Consider the following 17,727-nt stretch of genomic DNA (forward strand, 5'->3'; position numbering starts at 1 on the left):
TGACCAGGACCTGAGTAGTGTGAGTGCCACTGAGAATCAGCTCATGTGCCGCCTTCGGCCTTACTGATTGCAGTAGGAATCGTTGTGGAATAAGGGAGTACTCAATACGAATAAATGTGGCAGAGTCTAGTCTGAAATATGTACCACACAAGGCTGAATGAATCATATAGGTCTAGATTATGACTTTATAATCTGCCCCAAGTATGGGCTAGCAGGCAGCAGAGCAGAGAATAAACCCATTGACATTGCAAAGGAAGGTGTTGTGATGTTGCAGTCTATATGATTTATAAAAGTTTGATAATGAGTGAATAAAATGTAACTGGAATATGCTTCATGCAAAAGGTCTCTTGTAAGATATCATTACAAAGCTTATTGTCTCCTGAGTGTGGTCATCTTATTTGTATAAATGTGTCACTCTTGTATCTGAAACTAGAAATATGAAATATAACTCTGAGGGACTATTATAATTATGCAAAGTGTGGGCCATTAATGGGGGTTTGGAATCTTGATGGCTCCCATCAACAGGACAATTGACTGGGGCTCTGTTTGCAGGCAAGCCTTCCTCTGAGTCAGGCTGGAGGAATGAAGGCTTGGGGTCATACAGTGACATGTGATCATGTCACATGAACTGGAATCCATCTTTAACCCAGTGCTTTTCCAGTGAGGGGCGGTAGAAACCCAGAGGGACAAAGAATTCCTGCCTTATGCAAAAGATATATAAAGGAGTGGTAGAGAACAAAGAGGGAAATGAGCCATCATGAAGAATCCCCTAGCTACAACCTGAGCTGGAACAAGAGCTGTACCAGGGGAGAGAATTGCGCCCAGGCCTGGAAGGTGTCCAGTCTGAGGAAAAAACTTACTGAAGCATCTCTGAGGGTGAGATTACATGTATTCAGTTTGATTAGACTTAGATTTGCGTGTTTTATTTTATTTTGCTTGGTGACTTACTTTGTTCTGTCTGTTACTACTTGGAACCACTTAAATCTTACTTTCGGTATTTAATAAAATCACTTTTTACCTATTAAGTAACTCAGAGTATGTGTTAATACCTGGGTGGGCAAACAGCTGTGCATATCTCTCTATCAGTGTTATAGAGGATGAAAATTGATGAGTTTACTCTGCATAAGCTTTATACAGGGTAAAGTGGATTTATTTGGGTGTAGACCCCATTGGGAGTTGGGCATCTGGGTGTTAAAGACAAGCACACTTCTGTTAGCTGTTTTCAGGTAAACCTGAAGTTTTGGGGCAAGTAATTCAGCCCCTGGGTCTTTCTTGGAGCAGACGGGAATGTCTGGCTCAGCAAAAGAGGGTACTGAAGTCCCGAGCTGTCAGGGAAAACAGGAGCAGAGGTAGTCTTGGCACATCAGTTGGCAGCTCCCAGGGGGGGTTCTGTGATCCAACCCGTCACAGGTGTGTCTGCAGGGAAGGTAGGCAAACACCGCCCTCCCCCCCAGCATTAATCAAGCTGGCACAGGTAACCGTGGTGGGCTAGCTACCCAAGAACAAGCCTGCTGGGGATTCTGGGTATGTACTCAGGTTGCTAGCCACCACCAGGGTCCATGCCCACCATGCCTTCGGTGCTATTGTTACCTGCACCAGCTAGATTAGAAGCGAGTGCAGATATGCCGAGCATAAGACAATCCTGGCATCATTTGCAGTGGAGGTCAGGCCTACATGCGGAACTGAGGTGTGAGGCCAAGCTTGTGTAGACATACCCACGATAGCTCTCCTCGAACAAGCATACTAAAAATAGCAGTGTAGCAAGGGCCACAGGGGTGGTGGCTCAGGCTAGTCACCCAGGGACCCAGGGGGTCCAGGCAGGTATGGACTCATGTGCCAACATTGCTATTTGTAGAGCGCCAGCCTGAGCCAGGCTAGCATAATTGTGACCCCCAGAGTCACAATTCCTCCCCTGGCTCCCAAATGGGGCAGACAGAAGGTGGCAAAGTAAGTTACACACACACACACAGTTCGTGAAGGAATTTACTCCACACTGGGTGCCAGAGGCCATTCCCACTCACTGCCTTCCTTCTCCCACTGCACTCAGGTTGTTCGGGTGAGTCGCTCCAGCTCTCCCCATGCCCCCTAATTGGAGTCACAAACTGAGCAAGGGCAATCAGGGGACAACAAGAGATCTCATTCTCCCCAGTGCTGCTGAGGACGAGCTGGGGGGATCTCGCCTGTGGTGATTTCCATGAAAGACGCTTAAGGAAGGAGAAAGCGGGGAGCTGGGCCCCGTTGCCAAGGCACTTGTCAGGCAGAGAGAAAGGCCATGCAGGCAGGGGTTGCTTCCCTCCCATGTCAGGGATGGATTCGCCAGATGCAGAGTCCAAGAGAAGCAGAGTTTGTGGCATTGGCTTCAGTTGTAACTCTACCTGGGGGCACGGCCTGATATGCTGGTCTGTACGTTCAAGGATCTGAACCTGAACTTAGGGGGCTGATCTTGTTTGCATAGGCACACCCACTTCGCTTAGCATGAGCCCACGGCAGCCCAAAATGGTCACTTTGACAGCTGTGGGATCCTGAACCACCCCTGTGGCCCTTGCTACACTGCTATTTTTAGTATGCTTGTTCGAGGAGAGCTATCGTGGGTATGTCTACACAAGCTTGGCCTCACACCTCAGTTCCGCATGTAGGCCTGACCTCCACTGCAAAGGATCTGAGCCTGGGTGGAATGAGGGAGGCACACAGGGTGTAAAGGGGCACCTTACATGGGCCGAGGCTGGTCTTACATGGGCCGAGGAGTGGCTCACGGGATGGATGGAGGAACGGAGTGGCTGGTGGAGCGGAGCCATTCGTGGTTCAGGATCCAGGAACCAGGGGCAACTGGGTGAAATTCTCTGGCCTGTGCTGGTCAGGAGGTGAGACCAGCTGATCCACCGGCCCCTAAACTCTCTGAATTCCTGAATCCAAACAACAGCCAATTGGCTCATCATTAATAAAAGGTAACAAGAGTCACAATCAGCTGCTGCTATAGCTCTGCAAGGGAGCAAAAGATTCTCCCCCTTGTCCACATTAATGATTCAGAGGCTCATCTGCCACCGAAGGGGCCACCCTCAGAAACAACTAGAGAAGCCTGTGGGTAAAAGGAAAGGCCTGACCTGTGCACTCTCCCTGGTTCCATCAAACCATTTGATTCATTCGCGAGGTGCTGGACAGCATGGTCCAGCCGCTGCTGCGTGAGCCAGTTTGCAAGCCTCTAGTGTGGTTACTTCACATTGTGCTCCTGGCGGATTTCTGCCCACAAAGCCATCTGAACGGACCAGGGGAGGAGCACCCCCACTTTAGGGCATACTTCGGTGGCACAGAGTCGACGTAGAGGCTCCTGCATCCTCCCCCTTGCTTCCAGGATGGAAAATATGGCCAAGCAGAGGCAGCACAATCAGGATTTCACCATGTTCCCCAGTTTGGCCACTTTTGTGCTGCCTTTACACCCCTCCAGCCCTAATTCCACCACGAGGAGTTTGGCCGGAGCCCTAGAATTGATGCCCGGCTTCCAGTAATGCTCCACTGGTGACTTGCTTTACAACTTCAGATGAGTCACGGAGGGCCTGACTTTCAGAGGTGCTGAGCATTCACAGCTCCCACTGAAGTCAATGAGAAGGAGACCGTGCTCAGCACCTCTGCATTGCAGGCTCTGCATCTCTCTGGGCCTCAGTTTTTCTGTCAGTGGCTCTGAGGTAGTGGGAGGATTCTGTCTATCAATCTGGCACTCATCACAGTAGCATATGATTAATGTCTGTAAAGCACTTTTGAGGTCCTTTGATCAGGTACTCCACCGATGCAAATTATTACTGAAATGAAGACAGGAACATAGGAACTGCCATTCCAGAACATACTGATGCTCCTGTATACAATTTCCAACAGTGGCTGATGTCAGATGCGCCAAATGAAGGTGTAAAACCCCATAAAGCCTGACCCAGTCAATGCCTATTGAAAAGTCTTTCCAGTGACTTCTATGGGCTCTGGATCAGTCCCATAAATATACCTCATTGTGCCATCCTGTACTATGGAAGGAAGTATATTCCTGACCTTGGCTGGTCATCAGCATTTGCCCTGAAGCATGACAGTTAATTGCTCTTATAATGTTTATCCTAGCTAATTTAAATTTAATTGCTAAATCATATTCTAGTAATCCTTCGGCATCAATATTCTGTGTGTCACATGGTAGATCACACATGTAATAAGAGGGAAACTGGAAGGCATTCGTTCAACATACATATCCATCCCAGACTGGAACTCACCTGGGGAAGACTCATTCCGTGGATTGAGGGCACTTGCTCTCTTGATTTTCTCCAGACAGGCCTCCTGCTCCTTTCTGATGATGCAGTCTGAGTGCGTCGCTGCGACCTGAAAGGCAGAAAGCAGAACAATTACAAATACATCAGTCTATCTTGAACTCATGGGAAAACCAGTAAATCTTGTGATCATCCTTTTGGGGGGAAAACAGCCCTGTAAGGTGAAATAAATGCACTGTAAACTCACTGCCCAGTGCAGAAGACCTAAAGCTATACAACAGGATTACAATGGAGATTCATTATTGCAAGGAATATCGCTGGTTTTATTTTTCCTGCTATCCACTTCTAATACACTGCTTTTATGGAGTCTGAAGCCATAGGGGAAGGATCATCTAGTGGTTAAATCAGTGAATGGGGACTCAGAAGCCCTAGGATCAGTTCCTAGTGTTACCATTTACTCTTGTGTAACCTTGAGCATGTCACTAAATCTACCTCTTTCTTCTAGTTTTCAGCCAGGTAAATACTTTTGTAAGCAGAGTCAGGATGAGCTCTACCCTGACATCTGGTGGTGAATTATGGCAAGTGTAGAAAAGAACTTAGGGGGCTGATCTTGTTTGCATAGGCACACCCACTTCGCTTAGCATGAGCCCACGGCAGCCCAAAATGGTCACTTTGACAGCTGTGGGATCCCCAAGTTCTCGGTTATTGAGGTAGGAGGAATAAAGTGTTGCTACCTTGATTATGTGAATGAAGGGCTATGAGACTGTTTTATGACAGAGGGTCTCATCATCAACTAAGTATCATTCACTAGACAAGGGACATGGGTTCCAAAACCCAGTGAATTGGGAGAGGCTGGGGATAGATGTGTGTATCTGATGGCCTTTTAAGGCCTGGTACACCAATAGCACCGCCTGCTCTCTCCACTTTTGAATAGCAGAGCTAATTTTGATTCCACTAGGAGTCTTGCTAGAGACTGCTGAGCTGAATTCACTTTGGGCCAATGGTGCACCAGCACTGGGGCTCCCCTACCACAAGCTGAAATCACGAAGAGCTGAAACCACTAAAAGAGCTAAAATTACAGAGCTGAGATCACTGAGTGCTGTGTTAACTAGTGGGGGAGCCTGAAGATCTATCGCTAAGCGACTGGCAGAGCAGAGCAGTTTACAGGACAGTTGGAGTGAAGCAGAGCAGTTTGCAGGGACAGTGGGAGTGATTCATGGGACGGCTGGTAGAGTGGAGCAGCTGGCGGAGCGGAGCAGCTTGTGGGATGGTTGGAGCGGCCCACGGAACAGCGAGTGGAGCAGAGTGGAGCAGTTTGTGGGGGTGTCTGGAGTGGCTCACGGGATGGATGGAGGAACGGAGTGGCTGGTGGAGCGGAGCCATTCGTGGTGAAGGCTGCAGCAGAACGCGATGGAGAGGCGGGGCAGTCAGCCTCGGCCCATGTAAGGTGCCCCTTTACACCCTGTGTGCCTCCCCCATTCCACCCAGGCTGGGGCGGGGGTTAATACTCTGCAGATAAACCTTTGAACTCTGTGGCGGCACTGATCAGGGACAGAGATTTTTGGGTTGTTGGACTTGGAGGTGATTGGACTTAAGACCCTAAGGGAAAAAGGACATTGCCAAAACTTACTTGGTGGGTCTTTTGCTCATGGTTTGTGTTACGAGTCTTGTTTTTTGGTGTTTCCCCAACGTAATGCTGCATTGTTTCCCTCCTTTATTAAAAGGATTTTGCTACACTCAGGCTCCGTGCTTGCGAGAGGGGAAGTATTGCCTCTTAGAGGCGCCCGGAGGGGGAGTAATATGTAATTGTCCCAGGTCACTGGGTTGGGGCTCGAGCCAGTTTTGCATTGCGCTATTGAAACGGAACCCCTGGATACTGAACCTGGCCCTTGTTGCTGCCAACTCAGAGGAGCAGAAAGGTTACACTTTTGTGGCTGTGGAGCCCATGTTTCCTCCTTTCCTCTCTTCTCCCATGGTTACAAGATGGTTTTACAGCCAAAATGAAACGCAGTCCCAGCTAAACTGAGCTGTGTTGATCAAATCTCTCCCGGTACTAGCCACTGTCTTTATATCTCTACAGGAGTCCAGGGTAGGACACACTGCAAAGGAAGAGAGAAAAGGAAGTCACCTGGGGTTTGTATATCTCGGGTGGTAATGCAGAGTACAGGGGTGTGTTTTCTAAAGTGCATTAACATGTTGGGCATTAATTGGTCCTGTTAGAGGGCTTTCCCTTCACCTCCTCCTCTGGTTCTTGTCACGCAGACAGAAAGCAGAAGACCAGAAGTCCGAAGTGCAGGCAATGCGATGTTTATTGGGGTTAGTTCTGAGCAAGCGTGTCTATAGCTCTATATGCTGGCAGAGTCTGTTTCCCAGTGTTCCTTTCCCAGTTCTGACGCCGCACAGCCTTGCCTGTTTTCCCCGTTCCCAGTTCTGATACCACAGAGCCTTGCCTGTGTCCCGATTCCCCCTTCTTAGCTGGGCCAAATATACCTGCAGAGCACGCGGACAGTCCCGTGCCTTTTGTATCCCATGGGAGGGGTGAGGAGTGAGGCTGTGCTACGGTCAGGGACAGGCATTTCTTTGGTCTTTTAGTGTTTTATATCTTTCCCCCCCCCATCCCTCTTTGCTCTTCCTGCCTAATTGCTTGACCATGCCTTGAGATGGGATTGAGGCAGTCTTAAAGTGTGCTCATATATATTACATTCCCACCATGCCCTGTAACACTTTAACTGCTCTATCCCTTATCTCTTCCCATTGTACTCACAAACCATTGGCCAGGCAGAAGCAACACACACAGTGTCTTTGTTCTTTGTTCACACATCTTACTAAGGATATAAGAGTATCAAAGGTCAACCCCAAAATTCTATCCCAGGCTGACAAACAGGCTTATATGCTAACAGGTCCATGTAGACCCTGCTGGTATGAACTAAAAGTTCCCACGTAGGTTTTAACAGTGGTACGTGACCGAGAGGTGACTTGCCAAGGTCACTCAGCACACCAGGGACAAAGCTGAGCAGAGAACCCAGGTCTCTTTTTCTTTTACTCATCTAAAAGAAGCAGGGAGAGATAAAAAAGCATCTTTCAAAAAGTGGAAGTCAAATCCTAGTGAAGTAAATAGAAAGGAGCATAAATACTGCCAAATTAATTGTAAAAATGTAATAAGAAAAACCAAAAAGGAGTTTGAAGAACAGCTAGCCAAAAACTCCAAAGGTAATAACAAAATGTTTTTTAAGTACATCAGCAGAAGCCTGCTAAACAACCAGTGGCGGCCCTGGACGACCAAGATACAAAAGGAGCGCTTAAAGACGATAAAGTCATTGCGGAGAAACTAAATGAATTGTTTTCTTCAGTCTTCACGTCTGAGTATGTTAGGGAGATTCCCAAACCTGAGCGGTCCTTTGTAGGTGACAAATCTGAGGAATTGTCACAGACTGAAGTGTCAGTAGAGAAGGTTTGGGAATTAATTGATAAACTTAACAGTAACAAGTCACTGGGACCAGATGGCATTCACCCAAGGGTTCTAAAAGAACTCAAATGTGAAATTGCGGAACTATTAACTATGGTTTGTAACCTGTCCTTTAAATAGGCTTCTGCACCCAATAACTGGAAGATAGATAATGGAACACCAATATTTAAAAAGGGCTCTAGATGTGATCCCAGCAATTACAGACCAATAAGCCTAACATTGGTACTGGGCAAATTAGTTGAAACAATAGTAAAGAATAAAATTGTCAGACACGTAGAAGAATATAAATTGGGGCAAGAAGTCAACATGTTTCGTGTAAAGGGAAATCATGTCTGTACTGAAGCTAATGACACATGACTTCCGTACGCTAGATAAGAGTTCTTTGAAGGGGTCAACAAACGTGGACGTAAGGATCCAGTGGACATAGTTGTACTTAGATTTCAGAAACTTTGACAAGGTCCCTCCACCAAAGGCTCTTATGAATTAAAGTTTCATTGGGATTAAGAGGGAAGATCCTTTCATGAGTTGAGAACGTGGTTAAAACCAGGAACAAGTAGAATAAATCGTAATTTTCAGAATGGGAGAGGGTCAGTTCTCGAACTAAGTCCTATTCAACTTATTTAAATACTGGAGAAAGGGTAAACAGTGAGGTGGTAAAGGTTGCAAAGATACTAACGCTAATGAGATAAAAATTAAGACAAAAGCAGACTGTGAAGAACTTAAAAAGATCTCACAAAACTAGTGATTGGGCAACAAAATGGCAAATAAGAATTTAATGTGGATAAATGTAAATATGCACATTGAGAAAAATAACTCAACAACATAAAATGTGGGGCTAATTTAGCTACAACTAATCAGGAAAAAGACTTTGAGTCATTGTGGATAATTTGAACGCAAAGCGAGTGTTGAAGGCGGCGTCAAAAAGAAAAAGGTTGTTCAAATCATCACAAAGGATAGAGAATAAGATGGAGAAATCTATTGCCCTTATATAAATCCATGTTACCCAGACCTTGAATACTGTGTACAGATGTGATTCTCTCATCTCAAAAAAGAATATACTGGCATTAGAAAAGGTTCAGAGAAGGCAACTAAAATGATGTGGGTTTGGAAGGTCCCATACGAGAGGATGGAAGAGGATTAGACTTTCAGCTTGGAAAAGAGAGACTAAGGGGGATATGATAGAGGTATATAAATCTCGAGTGGTTGGGATAAGGATGAATTAAGAAAAAGTTATTACTACTGTTTCCATAAATATAACATACTAGGGATCACCAGAATGAACTTAATGGGCGGAAACAGGAACATAAAAGGGAAGGTTCTCTCACACAGTGCACCAATCAACCTGTGGGAACTCCTTGCCTGAGAAAAGGTTGTGAAGGATAGGACTATTAACAGTCTTAAAAAAGAAACTAGATAAAATTTATGGTTAAGTTTATTAATGGCTATTAGACAGGATAGGTAGAATGTGTCCCTAGCCTGTGTTGTAAGAAGGTGAGAATTGATGTCAGAAAGAGATCACTTGATCATTACCTGTTAGGTTCACTCCCTCTGGGGCACCTGGCATTGGCCACTGTCGATAGACAGGATACTGGGTTGAATGGACCTTTGGTCTGACCCAGTATGACTGTTCTTATGTTCTTGTGTCTGAGCCCCAGTGCAGTGCGCTATCCCCTAGGACACACTGCCTTTCTAAGGAACATAGCCTTCACTTTATGAAAATTAAACAGTATTTGGGATGCACTTCAAAAGACATGTCCGTGTTTAAATGAGAGTTATACTGAGATGGGCTATATCATCTAATCCTGTTTCCAGGCTGAGAATTTCCTGGCAGGTCCCTGGAAATCACAGATGAAGCCCAGCATCCATGACATTTCTCAGATCACTGTATGCCACTCATGTGTAGGGGCGCTATGTCCCTAGCCTCTCAAGTATGACCAAGCAGCACCACAAAATGTACATGGTAATGGAAGCATGAGTTTCCCAGGTGTAACTCCAGTCTCTTTCAAGGTGCAACAAACCTTATGAATTCTCTGAGTGTTCTATGAGATGGCTGGGCACTTCAGGGCAGAAGGTTTGGTGAAAATCCAGGGTGGGAAGTGTGTTGGCATCACCCTGCAAGTAGTAACCACAGTTGATGGAGACCTTGGTGAGGCTCCTGCGTTGTTGGCAGGCTGCTGGGGTCAGAAAGCCAAACCAGGGCTGCAGAGCTCTGAACCAGATGCTCAGGGACCTGTTTTTGTCCACTGGCTGCTGGTGTCCAATCTGTGAGCATTTAAGACCCGTAGGGCTACAGGCAGTGATACACCCCTGCACTGCTGTGGGTCGAACCCCCAAATGTGACACAAGGGTCACAACCTTCTCTGATCTCATCTCTTTTGCCTTGAGGTTATTTGCTGCTCCCAGACAGACTGGTTGCAGTCTCCCTGAAAACACCAGTGATACCTGCAGTTCTGGCACACACTGATGGATATCACAAAACCTAGAAGCCAGGCAGGCAGCACGAGAAAGATAAATGAATTTTTAGAACCAAAACCCAGGAATCCCAGAGAACCAAGCAACTGGGACTCCTCGAGCTTCTAGGGAGGCAGGCAAATTTTTGTTTAGTATGCAATGAACTAAAAATTAATCAAGCAAAAGGAGTATGAAACCTGAACTTGTGATGTTGAAGACAAATGAATGTAGACTGATGGCTTTAAAAACAGATGCTGGCTATTTAACTTTGAAGAAATAAGATAAAAGACACATGTTGCTATGATGGCAAAATGGCGCAGTGGATAGTGTATTGAATCCTGACTCTAGTGATCTGGGCTCTATCCCAAATTCTGGTAGTTGCATACTGGGCAACCTTTGGCAAGTCACTTTGTCTCTACTCCTCAGTTTCCCTATCTAATAGATAGTCATATTGACTTTCCTTCATAAAGCACAATGAGAGATATAGGAATTATTAAAAGCACTTTAGAGACATGGAACACATTCATGCTATTTTTGAGCCTTCATTTGTAAAGATAAGTGATAAGTTCTGGGTACTCCTCTGTGTTTCTATAGTGCCTAGCAAAGGAAGCCCTGCTCTTCCTAGGTCCCTAGGCATTATAAATTAAATCATCAGCATTGCTAAGTTGCATCAAATAAGCAAATGTAAGGCGGGCTTGTGTCACAAAGACATGGCCTGTAGTCAGGGGCAGTACATTGCTGAGCTGGTAAAGGGACTGTGGCTCAATGAGTAAGAATCCCCTCACTAAACCCCTTTGCTCAAGGGAAATGATGCTTTGTTGCTGGCTTATTCCACAAGCAAATTATGACACCTCCTCTCCTCCTGCTCTAGGTTAGCTGCATCAGCCAATGCTCTAGGGGGAATGTGCCATGGCTTCTGCACGTCAACCCTCCCCAGATCTGGAGGGTGTAACAGTGGACATGGAGTAGCAGATACCCATCATTGTTTACTTCTGCACACTGGGCCCCCAGGGTCTAGCTAGCCCATGCACAGGTGTAAGGAGGGAACCCCTGAGATGTCCAGGACCAATCTCGCTAAGGGACCAGGTGGAGACTGGTAGCAAAAGACATCCGATCCCACTCGTCAGCTCTAGAAGTTAAAGTGACCCAGGACCATATTTGCAGCTATTGATCAACACTCATTTTGAATGGATTTCAGAATCTCAGGTCGCCCCCACTGAAGAACTGGTTCAGAGACAAAAAGCAATGAGGGTTTCCCCCCAAAGTGTAGAATTCATGGCTAGAAATGCTGGTATAAAAACAGAATATTCCTTTCAATGGACGTTCTATGGGTCAGTCCTGCAAACACTTAAGAATTTTATTCACATGAGTAAATTGATGGTGACTACCCACGTAAGTAAAAGTTACTCATGTGCTTAAGAGTTGGCAGGATCAGGGCCTTATATTTGTAAAACCCAAGTCCCGATGTAACAGGAATTGGTACAATACCCTTGGTACGTTCATTGCAACAAAGAAATGATTTAAAAACAGTTATACAATAGCATTAGCTTTCGTTCCCCTTTGATCTCTGTCTTTCCTATCTATAAGGACCTGAGTCAAAGCTTACTGAATCGAATGGGAGTCTTTCCACCTACTTCAATAGTATTTAGATCAGGCAGTGAGGAAGAGAGAGACAGAGACTGTGTATATGAACACAGTTGAGCCCTTTGGAAACAAAGTCATCTACATCAACAAATTATAAAGATGAAATGGAGTCTGATTCATCTCTGGTGCAACTCTATCATCTTCAGTGATGTTACACTAGGGATGAGTTTAATCCGTTGAGTTTATTTTATCACTGACGTCATACTGAATTACATTTTTTTACCACCTCTATTCTGATTCTCATTTTTAAAAAAGCCAACTCACCAAAACGATGAATACGCATGAGGGAATTACAGAAAGGAAGCTTGTTTGCAATGGAAACAATGTTATTAGCTTTCATCCCCATTTCTAACAAGCAGCAATTCGTCCAGCCAAAGCCTGGAGTTGTCGATCATTTCTCAGCCTACTTGTGGGGATGCTCAGGAATTATCTCTAATTAGATAGATTTTCTTGGTGCTGATTTATGCCATTACTGCTTCCTACAACATTGGCCTGACAACTCAATACATTGTTTGCTCCACAAAGGCCACACGTCGTCACTTGATTGTGCTTTTGTCAGCTGGCCTAAATGGAGACCAAACTACTGTAATTTCAAAACACTTCAGACAAAGTTAAAGAGGAAAGTCGTTAGAAAGCTATTCAAAGCCAGTCACAGGAACACAATTGATGAATATTTTTTGACACTCGGTTTAAAAGAAATTGCACCTAAAATGACAGAGACAGCTGGCAAGACAGATCATTGATCCCTTTCAATGGGTTAATGTGTATGTAAGATGTGGTTACCTTCTGGAGCTGAATGACTCCCTGGGAGATGCATGTCTATCTGCACACTAGAAAACAGCTGCAGTATAATCACGCATAATTCACTTAATGGATGCCTTCTGAAGCAGTAACTCTAGATAAAGAGGTGAATTATGCAACCAGCAGTACCTTCTATTTCTTGAGTTTGGCATATGCAGCCTTTCATTTTCTGGAGAAGACCAATTATCAAATCTGTCTGTGAGCGTGAGTGACATGAGGCAGGTATTCTCAGTGCCATCTCCGTGGTACACAGGAATTAGCATTCCAAATTAGACCCATGGTACATCTTTGGGGGACCCAGGCTGCAACAGCAGCCAATACCTACTGCTTTAGAGGAAGGTTCTTGAATCCCTATCTTCAATGACTATGCAATTACACCTCTACCTCGATATAATGCTGTCCTTGGGAGCCAAAAAATCTTATCGCGATATAGGTGACACCGCGTTATATTGAACTTCCTTTGATCCACCGGAGTGCGAAACCCCACCCCCAGAGCACTGCTTTATATCCAAATTTGTGTTATATCAAGTGGCGTTATATCAAGGTAGCAGTATACCTGCTATCTGGGGATGTGTCTTACTAACCTCAGCTCTTCGAGGTTGTGATGTATGCCCTAAAACACGAGGCCATCTGTTCAACTCTCTCATTTTTAAACTTATTCCATATTACTGTGGATCTCATTATCCATTTCAATATCTAGCCCTTCCTAAATCCAGCTAAACCTATTCTGCTGTGACCCTCACCCCTACTCTGGTCCTTTATGCCAGGTAAAAAACTACTAACCCCCTGATTTGGGCTGAGGGGGTGGGGAAAGATTCCTCCAGCACAGGCATTGTAGAGACAACTGCAGGTTGCTTTCGAACAAGCCCTTGCTAACCTTGTTGTTGGGAGTACCCTGGAACATGTGGAGGGTTGGACCATGGATCCGTGAAGAACTTGGATGGTGTTGCCATCAGTAGGGCAGTCCAGGGAGGCTGCTGTAATGTCATCAGGCCACCAAGGCTGTTTAAATTAACTCAGCGGCTGCTGCAGCCCTCAAGGCAGCCTGGGATCAGGGGATGCAGGAATGTGGTTTAAAACACCCTTAGCTCCTCCTCCCCATGGTCTGCACGTTCTATGCTAGTGCCTCTGGGGGTCTGTCTGCACTGGAATTATGGGGTGTGATTACAGCTCATGGAAACATACCCATGGTAGCTTTCATCTAGCTAGCACTGGTGCTGGAGCAGTGACGCTGCAACAGCATCACTGAGGATCCCCTTTCAGATTCCCAAGCGGCCAGTTTGCTGCCTGTGTAGCCCCTGAACTCTGGCAGAGCTCACAACAAGTGGCTGAATGCCGCAACCATGCCAAAATAACCTTGAAGGATATTAGCATTCTAAAGCAGAGCAAATCCACCCGTGTGCAAAACCTAATTCTCCAGACGTACATTTGGAAATAACATGACTCTTGAGACTTTCGACTTGTGGCTTTGCTCAACTGTTCATTTGTTTGCAAAGCAAAGTACTGTTCTTACCCATTATATATGTGACCATTTACACTTAATTAAATTTAAATAAAACCCAATGGAAATATTTCAGGCGGGAAATGCCCTTTGTTTAGAATCTCAGCAAGAACTCACCATTCAATGGGGTCATGACTAGATCTCAAGCTTGCCAGGGTACTGTACCCCTATCAGGAGTCTGATTTGTCTTCTATACCCCCAAGTTTCACCTCACATGAAAACTACTTACTTACAAAATCAGATATAAAAATACTAAAGCATCACAGCTCACTAGTACTGAAAAATTGCTGACTTTCTCACTTTGACAGTATAATTATAAAATAAATCAACAGGAATATAAATATTGTATTTACATTTCAGTGTATAGAGCAGGATAAACAATTCATTGTGTGAAATTTTAGTTTGTACTGACTTCGCCAAGGTTTTTATGTAGCCTGTTGTAAAACTAGGAAAATCTCTAGATGAGTTGATGTACCCCCTGGAAGACCACTGGGTACCCCCAGGGGTACATGTACCCCTGGTTGAGAACCACTGATCTGAGTGACAATTAACAGAACTGAGCAACAACTACCACTAGATGAGCCTGTAGAAACCCATCCAGGGAAAAAGCTTTAATTAAATTAAATTAAAGCTATTTGCCCTCGACTTTACCAGATATCCTCACCCGGTTCTGACCCAGTGTCCTACTAATGCTCTTATGTTCTCCAAAGGGGCTTCAACATTTAGGAGAATATATCGAATCGTGATTAGAAAGAAGGATGCTTAAGGGTAGGGTCATAGCGTTCGCTATAATGGTGGCCATTCATAATGGCAGAACTTTTTAATGCTACCATTGTAAAATTCATGTGTGTTCATTTCTGAGCCAGGAGACACTGATTCCTGTGTTGTATCCAAGTGGGAAAAGGCTAATCTCTTAATGAATCCATTATTCGGAGGACTGAGGCCAGTAATCTGCAAACCAGCCTTCTCAATAAATGTCTCTCCATAGATTTGCTTCTGTCCCACCGCACATTCTTGAGGTGAGAGGAACAAACCTATTCAGAAGCTAGTGGAGGAGGAGGCTGAATGGTGTGTCAGAGTAACAACACAATAAAACTGACCAGCTTGGAGACTAACAGAGGGAAAAGTAGAGGGTGAAGATCTGGAAAAGCTTCTCAATGATGAACAGTTAGAATGCAGAATGCATTAATAATGCTTCGAGGAAAGGGAGGCCCCACCTCTGGAGATGTTTAATATTGGACTGGAAAAAACACATGGGGATGGAGACCTTGTTTCTCTACTCTGTTCAAGTACTGCTTGGGTGGAGCACACAGCAGGGGGTACAGTTGCCCCAGTGCCCAGACCAAGTGCCAGTTAGAGCTGCTCTGTGCAGCCATAACTTAGGTCGTGGAGAACAGGGCATAGTTCTGCCTCCTCGTGCCCACTCCCTAACCCAACCTTCTACCCCCTACACATCCCTTCTTCCCCATAAACCAGGGGAGGAGAAGAGGTGTGGCTGGTTGAGCTGCCTACATCAGCTTTCTGCTGGCAGTGATTTTCTCTGTGCAGATGGGAATTCTCTCCTGGCCTCCCCTGGCTAGTTTTTGGGTTGCTTCCATGACACAATGTAGCCATAGCTGACTGATGAGTCTAAATATACCAAAGGGGCTAGTTATTTTAGCTGCTTGTCTTGAGATGCCTTAAAGTGGCCTATTTTTCAGTGAGTTGGATGCTTAGTATTTTCAGAAAGTCAGTCCCCTTCAAGGTTGCTCAGGTGGAGCCAAAAATGCTCACTAGCAGAGCTGGTCAGGAGTTATCTTTTCAAGTCACTTAAACATTGAATTGCATTTTCCTGTGGTGGCCGATTGCCTTATGGGAGATGAAGTTCGGGGTCCCACATTTCCCCATTCTCCTATGGGCTGGGCTCCCTGGCCAAGATTCCACTTTCCATGATGTAACATAGTCTATGCTCTGGCATGGTGCACCATGGGAGTCACCTGGTTGTTTGTGCTAACTACATAGGTTACAGTTCCCGTGAAGCACCCATATGGAAATGCAGTTTAATGTGGAACTGACTCAACACAAAGTTGAATCGCAGAATCATAGAATATCAGGGTTGGAAGAGACCTCAGGAGGTCATCTAGTCAAACCCCCTGCTCAAAGTAGGACCAATCCCCAACTAACTCATCCCATAAAATGCAACGTTCAGTGATGCACAATTGTCTCAGTTACAACATGAGAGTTAATGAGTAAATTCCCAAGAACCAAGGCCCAGGTTTCACTTTATGAATCCCATCATGCACACAGGCAGATACTCTCTTGTACAATGACATCTGCTCAGTTAGACCAGTGAAGGTCTTACCCAGTTGAGAATGATTCATGATAAATCGTATTTCTCCCATGTTATGCTTTCCTGCTGTTTTAAGTCTCAGTGAAAACAAAATGGTAGACACAGCTAAGCGTTAAGCCTGCCATCGAGACTGGGAGGTCTCAGTACGGAATATAGTGACATGGGGCTTTCCCCAAGGAGAACAGAGAGGGCAACTGGCGCTGTTTGCCAAGCAGATGTCTGATTGACTGCAATGTACAGACATTTCGGCCTGATGATCTTCTGCCTATTTATACGAGACACTTTTTTAGTATTGGGGGAAAATACCCCAACACCCCAAGTATGCAAAGCCATTAATCTACACTAACCATAGCAGACTTGGGCCAAAACTGTCAACCTGGCTTCTTAAATTTAGGCTGCTCAAACTGCAGTTGCTTAGCATCTTTGAAAAAATCAGGCCACATTTATTTAGGAAGATAAATATAGATTCAAGAGCCTAGGCTTTAGCTGCTCAGGTCTGAAAATTTTGGTCTGGCTTCCTATAAATGTCACTAGTGACATTATATCTTCACAGATGCTTAGCTTCTGATATCTGCTGCAATCCACGATCCCTGCAGTCCTGCTGCATTACAAATCCCAGCAGGACAAGCCAAGTTTTGTCTCTATATTTAACCTTGACAGTCGCTGCATTAGCACCATGCAGCATGCTCTGTTTGACTGATCTTTCTTTTCATGCCAACCAAGCATTGATACAGAGCACTCCTCTTGGAGGCTGCAGTAAGTGATGAAAGAACCTCAGAAAGTTTGGAGCTCAGGTTCAGCTAAAGTCCCCAAAGCATGGATGCTTGCCAAGAACCTGAATTATCCAAAACATCTGAGATGCCACCCCGCCTCCAACTCCCTATTCGTATCCCTTCCTTACGAATGACTTGTAGCATGGCGTTGGACTAGATGATCTCCTGAGGTCTCTTCCAACCCATATCTTCTACAAATCTATGATTCTATGACCCGGTTCACCTCTGCTCTCGTTGCCTTTTTGGTTATGGGGCAATAGTCGGCTACCACACTTTTCTGTCCCTCCCCCCGCATTCCGGGGGATGAAGATGTGTAAAACACTTCTCCTCCCTCTGGGTAGTTTCTAAGGAGAAGTCTGGGATCTCTTTCCTTCCTCCCGGACATTGTTTCTAGGGGGAGATCCAGGACCTTTATCCTCCCTGCAACTTTTATGTGACAATAAAATTTAGAAGGTGAGGGCTACAGTCACAGTCCTCCATCCTCATTTCTCTCTGGGCTGCAGCTTAGTTATATAGCAAGGAGA

The 17,727-nt window shown here is 45.3% G+C and overlaps 1 protein-coding gene across 2 annotated transcripts in view; it reads right to left on the minus strand.

The window, feature by feature from the left end:
• Positions 1–17,727, minus strand: part of ADCYAP1R1 (ADCYAP receptor type I) — a 201,250-nt gene that overhangs the window by 115,525 nt on the left and 67,998 nt on the right. For both annotated transcript variants that reach the window (XM_075062169.1, XM_032796866.2), the window contains exon 3: positions 4,245–4,350. In XM_075062169.1, the coding sequence (XP_074918270.1) occupies positions 4,245–4,350 (106 nt within the window). The remainder of the gene's footprint in view (positions 1–4,244; positions 4,351–17,727) is intronic.

Source organism: Chelonoidis abingdonii, chromosome 2 (genome assembly GCF_003597395.2).
Source record: "Chelonoidis abingdonii isolate Lonesome George chromosome 2, CheloAbing_2.0, whole genome shotgun sequence".
NCBI lineage: Eukaryota > Metazoa > Chordata > Testudines > Testudinidae > Chelonoidis > Chelonoidis abingdonii.